Below are 7,792 nucleotides of genomic sequence, written 5' to 3'. Positions count from 1 at the left end.
GCGGGTCCTCACCCGCGCGCTTAAAAGGACTTATCAATGCTCTACTGCAGGCACACGCGAAAGGTTAATAAAAGGTTTATTTACAAGGGAAGGGGAAATGAGGAAATGTACAGCTCTGGGAGAAAAGTGGGAGACAAAGTTTTAAATGAGTCCTACCCGATCCGCCGATCAGGAATCCCAAAATGGCGCTCTGAGAGCTGGTCGCCAGCCAGGAGCGGTGAAGCCAGGAGGCGAGCGATCACGAGCCAGAGAGAGAGCCCAAGGCCCACGTATTTGGTTTTTTATATCCAACCTGGCTGCCCAACTCCACCCTCAGGTCCCAGCCACCCTCCCTTGGTGGTGATGGGATTTGTCTTTCCCAGAGTCTTGATGGCTTTAGTCTGGAGTGGGGGTGGGGTCCACAAAGCCTGTATGGGATTAACTCAGGACATCATTTCCCCCTAACAGAACTAAGATAAGAACCGAGAAACACCCTGGAAACACCTTGTTCCCCTCCAGCATCCCTCTTTTAGGATCTAGATGAGCTAAAGAAGTTGAAAGTCCACCTTCTCCAGAGAAGGGTCTGAGGACCATCCTGTCTCTCCCTCCCACCCCACCCTCAGCAAGAGCCCCTCAGAGTTCTGCTCTGTGCTGGGTATGACAGGGCAAGCTGTGTCCTTAAGAGCACACTGGGAGAAGGAGCTGCAAGAGTCTAAGACGTAAGACTAGTTCCCTCTGGCCAGATAGTATTGTTGCCCTGGGCGGGGCTACTGGGTTTAAAGAGCCGGAACCCACCTGGGCTGAACACAGCAGCCTCAGACCTGCTCTCTGCACCTGGCCCTTAGGTGAGTTCAGAACGGTGGAGGGGTGGGGGCTGGCACTGCCTATGCTCCGAGGGTAGGGTGGCCAAGGATACCAGTCTGAGGAAGGGATGGTGGGTGCCCAGGTATTCTCACTAATGGGGCTGTGTTTGGGGATTTTGAGGATTGGAGGTTGCCTGCTCTGAGAGCGCTGTCATTTGGGATGGAGGGGCGGGTGGGGGTTGAGGGCTGGAGGAAACAGAGCCAGACTTTGGCTAAAGAATGTGATAAAGTGAAGTTGAGACTCTAATGATCCAGGAATTCCAGGGTTGTGGAAGAGAGGAGACCTGAAGCCAAAGGAGGGCCAGCTTCAGAGACTATTTAAAATCAACACCCACCGTGTTCAAAAGTAGTGTTAATGTCCTTTCCTTCCACTCCCTTCTGTGTCAAAAGGACCTGGGTAGGGCCTCCCCGGTGGCGCAGTGGTTGAGCGCTGGGTTGCGAAGCTGCCCGCAGCCTCTGCAGCACCAGTACGATCCCTGGCTGTGTTAGGGGGAAAAGGATGTCCCAAAGCAAATTCCATATAGGCTTTGTGGACTCCACCCCCACCCCAGGTCAAAGCCAAAGACACTGGGAACTCCAAATCCCATCACCACCAAAGGGAAGGTGGCTGGGACCTGAGGGTGGGGTTAAGCAGCCAGGTGGATACAAAAGGCAAACACGTGGGCTTTGGGGAATCCCCCATTTTTGGCTCTCCACCAGCTCGCAGCGTCCGGCCAGCTCTGAGAGTGACTTTGGGTTTCCAGGTCGTCGGATCGGGTAGGACGCATTAAAGACTTTATTTCCCTATTTTCTCCCTGAGTTGTACATTTTCCTTATTTCTTTTTCTCTTGTAAATAAACCTTTTATTAACCCTTTTGTGTGTGTCTGTAGTAGAGTATTCATAAGTCCCTTTAAAGCGCGCGGGTGAGGACCCACAGCCAGGAACCCGTTTAATATCGGGGTTGCTCTATAACAGCTGCTCCCCGGCCACCGGAGGAGGGTCCCGCATGGCGCGCAGACCTCTCCTGCCGCCCGCTGCTCCCTTCAGCAGTGTACTTCGGTCCTTCTGCCTGCTCTGCTCCCCGCTCTGGCTCTGGTGAATTCTCTCACCCTCCCGCGCTTCTGACTGTACCCAGTGCTTGTATAAATAAATAAACAAATAAATCTTTAAAAAAAAAAATGCACACCAGAAACTTAAAAAAAAAAAAAGGACCTGGGTAGTTACGTCTTAGTAAGTGCTATGTGCTAACCACTATTCTTAGATTTGACATACAGTAACTCATTTATTGCAATCAATACCGTATGTGGTTGTTAATTATAATTATCCTCCTTTTACAGGACACCAACGCACAGAGAAGTTAGGTAACTGGCTGAGTCATACAGCTGTTAAGTGGCTGAGGGGGGATTGAAATCCAGTCAGTTGAGCTCAGCAGTTAATTACAATAGTTTTCACAAGGAACACTGACCATCCCTATGCCTGCCTGCAGCTAACAATATAGAATGCTGGGAAGGGTCTTATCTCAAGGACACAGTCCCTGCGGGGACTGGTAAATGGGACAAGAATAGATCCTACTCTAAGGAGAAAGAAGCAGTGTCCCACTTGCCAGGTAATTCCCTGGTGGCAATCTGGACTGAGGGTGGAATTTAGGGCTGCTTGGATTTAGAGTCCCTGGCAGGGGTGGGGGTATAGGTCTCTTGCCTGCTGCTGGTGGTAGCACTACCCACCCCCCGCCCACCCCCCTACTTCTGCTTCTGCTGTGTTCTTAATTATTGCTCCTCTCCACTGCACAGCCCTGGGTGTGTCCTCTGTGGAGGCCAAGAATTCAGCAGGAGAGTGCCCCAAGCCCATATATTTGGAAACAATAGCCTAGGGCCCTATGTGTGAGGTCAGGAAGGCAGGCACCAAAGCCTGAGTTACAAGCAGCCCTCTCTTGAGCTTTGAGTTAGGCATCTGATTAGGTTTTAACAAAGCCTTATAAAATGGCACTTAGGCCTCCCTGGTGGCACATGAGGTTAAGTCTCAGCACTATGAAGCTCTCCACAGCCACTGCAGTATGAGTTCAATCCCCAGCCAAGGAGGTGACTCACATTGCGCAGCAGTCCTCTCATATCTCGCCCACTGCTCCCCTCAGCAGTGTATTTCAGTCAGTCCACCTGTTCTGTTCCCCACTCTCTCTCTGGTGGATCCTCTCACCCTCCCCCTGCACCTCTGGTCTACACCCTAGCTCTTGTATGCATAAATAAATAAATCTTTAAAAAAAAAAACACTAAATAAAATGGCACTAACTATGTGCAGGCATATTGGTGTGAGGCCTGAACTAGCACTAAATTCACACAACTCCACAAGACATTACATTAAGTCCTCATGGAATGTTGTCAATAGGTTCTTGGAAACTGCAATTTTAAGCAAAAGATGCATAATGAAAGCAGAAAGGTGGTTGTTTTGTTCAAACTGGGATTTTTTTTTTTTTTCTATCAACTTGAAAGGTGCTATTAGAGGACCAGCTATATACTATCATTTCTAGATAAGGAAAGAAACTAGCAACTTTACCCAGAATGCCCCCTAAGCAAGTACACCCTTGGGATTCCACCAGGCACTATGAGGCCAGGGACAGTAGGTGGGGCTACCTGACCCCAACCTGTCCCCTCTCCTCTGCAGCCCTGACCTGCAGCTGTGACATGGACCGAGTGACCTGGAGCCTTCTTCTGGCACTGGCGGGTGAGTCCTTCCCACTGTCACTCACCTGCCCACCAAGGCAGTGAAGAGCAGCATCTCCCAAAGCAGGCCAGATGTCAAATAAATGCATTTCCATTTAAACTGTCAATTTAAAGGGCCTCCCCTGGTGGCGCACCGGTTGAGCGCTGGGTTGCGAAGCTGCCCGCAGCCTCTGCGGCGCCTGTTCAATCCCCAGCTGCTCCCTGGCCACCGGAGGAGGGTCCCGCATGGCGCGCAGACCTCTCCTGCCGCCCGCTGCTCCCCTCAGCAGTGTACTTCGGTCCTTCTGCCTGCTCTGCTCCCCGCTCTGGCTCTGGTGAATTCTCTCACCCTCCCGCGCTTCTGACTGTACCCAGTGCTTGTATAAATAAATAAATAAATCTTTTAAAAATAATAAATAAATAAATAAAATTTAAAAAAATAAACTGTCAATTTAAAGAAAAATAATAGTACAGGTACTGAGTGGGTATTGCAAAAGATATCCCAAATAATTGAACTCGGGTAAACTGTAATCATTTTTTGGTATAGAGAGAAAGGCATTCCCTATTTCTTCAGAAAGCAAAGCATCAGCCAGGGTCTGTGTAGGAAGCTTTTCAGGAGAAGGTAAAAAGATACCAATACACCATCCCATTTCCAGTGCAAGAAAGAATGGCAGGAATTCTGAGAAATAGCAGGAAAGGACTGTATGGGGAATGGTGGGGAAGTTAAGGAGTGAGAGACAAAATCCCAGGACTGTTTAGCATTGGGGAAGGTAGGAGGAAGGGAACTCATGATCCCCAAGGTGCCCCCCCACAAGGCTGGTCATCCTTGCCTTTCCAGGCTGGGGTTCTGCCTACTTACTCATTTCAAAACTAGTGTCATGAATTAACACTCAGTCCCTCTGCTTCTCCCACCCAGGCCTGCCAGCCTTGGAAGCCAATGACACAGTTGGTGAGTGAGGCCTCAAACTGCCCTATGTTTTTCCTTTAAGACCCGTTTCTGCCTCCTGATTCCGATCCTCATTCACTCCTTCATTCATTCGTGATATTTATTTCCTTTCCCCACAGATAAAGACAGTCCCTTCTACTATGGTAAGAGCCGATATCCCTTGCCCTCCCCACCCTTACCCTTGCTGATCCTGCATCAATTTGTTAGATAAGGTGGCAAGGGGTGATGTAGAGCCCAGAGGAGACAGAGTAGGGCTTGGTGGGGTGGGGAAGGAGGAGGATTGGGGATTAAAGAATTCTCTAGGTCTTTGGAAAGCCTCGTTCTAGCAAGGAGGAAAGGAGCCACTGATATTAGGAAAAATTCTGGTGAAAGGGTTGGAGATGCTGGCTCTCACAACTAATCTCTTTCCTTTCCACCCTCTCACTTGCGTTCCCTTGCACCCAGCTCCTTGAAACTGTACAGTATGGCCTACCTGGTATGCGGGGGGGTTAAGATGCAACCTATCCACACCCAGGTTAAGACCTAACCTGTCTGCAGCCACTGCAACATGAGTTAGATCCCCGGCCAGGGAGCTACCACTTGGTGCAACAGACCTCTCCTGGCTCGCCCGCTGCTCCCCTCAGCAGTGTATTTCAGTCAGTCTGCCTGTTCTGTTCCCCACTCTGTCTCTGGTGAATCCTCTCACCCCCCACACCTCTGGCCTGTACCCCAGTTCTTGTATGCATAAATAAAGAAATCCTTAAAAAAAAGAAAGAGGGCCTCCCTGGTGGCGCAGGTGGTTGAGTGCTGCACTGTGAAGCTGTCTGCAGAGCAGTTTCAATCCCAGCCAGCCAGGGAGAAACCCACATGGCATGGTAGACCCCTCCTGTCTCGCCCGCTGTTCCCCTCAGCAACATATTTTGTCAGTCTGCCTGTTCTGCTCCCCACTCTGTCTCTAGTGAATCCTCTCACTGTCCCGCGCATCTGGCCTCTACCCTGGTTCTTGTATAAATAAATAAATAAATAAATAAATAATCGTTAAATAAAAAAAAAAAAAAAAAGAATGAAAGAAACTGTGCAGTACCCCAAATAGGTTTCCTCTTCACTTCCTGGCTATTCTCTAGTGTCCTGGCACACACTCATAATCTTGAACCTCATCTCAAATGCCACTTTTCAGAAAGGCTTCCTGATCATCTTTTAAACCTCCTTCTTTCTCTACCCTTTTGCTTTACTTTTTCTTCCTAGTGCTTCCCACCAAATATTATATCTATGTACTGGCTTGTTTTTCTCCTCACCTGGAATGTAGGAGCATCCGCACAAGCAGGTGCTTGTAAATCTCTTCTGGATGAGGGCCCTACCTGGTGGTGCAGGGATTAAAGACACAGTGCTATCAAGCTATGGGCAGCCACTGCAGCATAAATTCAATCCTGGCCAGGGAGCTACCCACATGGCGCTGCAGACCTCTCCTGTCTCACCTGCTGCTCCCCTCAGCAGTGTATTTCAGTAGCTCTGCCTGTTCTGCTCCCCACTCTGGTGAATCCTCTCACCTCCCACACCTCTAGCCTACACCCAGTTCTTGTATGCATAAATAAATAAATCTTTAATATGCATTTTTTTTTTTTTTGACGAGTGAGGAGGCAGAAACAAGCTGGCTCCCGGTTCCGATCCTCACTTACTCTCTGTGCTCCCCTAGACTGGGAAAGTCTGCAGCTGGGCGGATTGATCTGTGCAGGACTGATGTGCATTGCTGGAATCCTTTTTGCCCTGAGTGAGCACCAGGATTGGGGCTGGGGGGCAAGGGGTGAAAACCAGAAGGAGGGGGGAGGGAAAGAGCGGGAAGCAGGCAAGCTCCCCAGACTCTTTGCACTGACATTTCTTCCTCTCTCAGGTGGCAAATGCAAATGCATGAACAACCAGAAAAGGTGAGACAGAGTCCCTGTGTATGTACCTTTTAGGGTAGTTGTACAACATGCAGAAAGATGCTTCCTGGGGCCTCCCTAGTGGCGCAGGGGTTAAAGACACAGAGCTATCAAGCTATCACCAGCCACTGCAGCACGAGTTCTAGCCCTGGCCAGGGAGCGAGCTACCCACATGGTGCAGCAGACCTCTCCTGTCTCAGTGTGTTTCAGTAGATCTGCCTGTTCTGCTTCCCTCTCTCTCTGGTGACTCCTCTCACTACCACCACCAACCCCCCCACCCCCCACACCCCTCTGACTTATACCCCAGTTCTTGTATGCATACATCTTTTTTTTTAAATGAAAGTTGTTTATTTATTTTTTTTTTTAAGATTTATTTATTTATGCATACAAGAGCTGGAGTTCAGGCCAGAGATGCGGGGGGTGGGAGGATCCACCAGAGACAGAGTGGGGAAAAGAACAGACAGACTGGCTGAAATACACTGCTGAGGGGAGCAGCGGGCAAGTCAGAGAGGTGTGCTGTGCCATGTGGGTCACCTCCCTGGCTGGGGATCGAACTCGTGCTGCAGTGGCTGCAGTGGCTGCGGATAGCTTCATAGTGCTGCATCTTAACCTCTTGCACTGTCAGGGAGACCCCATGAATAAATAAATATTTAAAAAAAAAAAAAGGAAGTCTGTTCTTTAAAAAAAAAAAAAGTCTGTTCCCCAGACTTGCACTGGAATTTGTTATTTGCTGATAATCAACCCTGAAAAGCCCAAATCAGAGATAGCTTTCACCCTTGGCATTATATGAAAGAATAGCAAGGTAGTATGCCCTCTGGGAAAGGGGCACAGGGATCTTGGTGGCAGAGGACAGAAGGTCTGAGAATGCTAATCTGATCTGTTCCTTTCTCAGCCCTATATCTGAGAAGGCTGTTCCACTCATTTCTCCAGGTAAGTACAGGCTTCTTCCAGAGACTTCCAAGTACTTGGAGAGTTCATAAATATCATGCCCTATGGAAGATGGGACTGTCCTGTCCTCCAGTTGCCTAAGACAGAGGGGGGTGTCCATGAAATGACCTTGTTGTGAGGCCTCCATTCTCTCTGCAGGCTCTGCCAGTACCTGCTGAGCACAGGGACAAGCTTCTTGCCACTCCCAATGCCAACTCTCATACTGTTCCCACTCTGCTTGGGGGCCTAGCCCTCCATGATGGCCTTTCTCTCCAACCTCCAACTGTGGACCATCAGGCTCCCTTCTGATGGGCTGTTCCAATGTTTATTTGTAAATTAAATCGGTCTCACTTCTTCCTGTGGTCTTGTGATCTCTGTGGGCCTGGTGGGGAATGGGTAAGCTGAGCCAGGAGGCTGACATCTTTCTCAGGAAAGCCCAGGCCCCTCAGCACCTAGGGTAGGGGGAGAAGAGGGTCCCATGCACAAATAAATAATCTTTAAAA

The 7,792-nt window shown here is 49.4% G+C and overlaps 1 protein-coding gene across 1 annotated transcript; it reads left to right on the top strand.

Annotated features, from left to right (window-relative positions):
- The first annotated feature begins 803 nt into the window (after positions 1-803).
- On the top strand, positions 804-7,583 carry FXYD4 (FXYD domain containing ion transport regulator 4). The gene is made up of 9 exons (XM_054690227.1): positions 804-824; positions 1,542-1,598; positions 3,481-3,540; positions 4,435-4,467; positions 4,584-4,607; positions 6,137-6,211; positions 6,332-6,365; positions 7,255-7,292; positions 7,449-7,583. The coding sequence occupies exons 3-9, from the start codon at positions 3,501-3,503 to the stop codon at positions 7,466-7,468; spliced, it is 264 nt and encodes an 87-aa protein (XP_054546202.1). The 5' UTR covers positions 804-824; positions 1,542-1,598; positions 3,481-3,500; the 3' UTR covers positions 7,469-7,583.
- Positions 7,584-7,792: the final 209 nt, after the last annotated feature.

The sequence above is a fragment of the Talpa occidentalis genome, unplaced genomic scaffold (assembly GCF_014898055.3).
Source record: "Talpa occidentalis isolate TD23 unplaced genomic scaffold, MPIMG_talOcc4v2.1 talOcc4.8, whole genome shotgun sequence".
Lineage (NCBI taxonomy): Eukaryota > Metazoa > Chordata > Mammalia > Eulipotyphla > Talpidae > Talpa > Talpa occidentalis.
The sequence above is the reverse complement of the archived record's forward strand: the minus strand, read 5'-3'. Positions and strand labels throughout refer to the sequence as shown.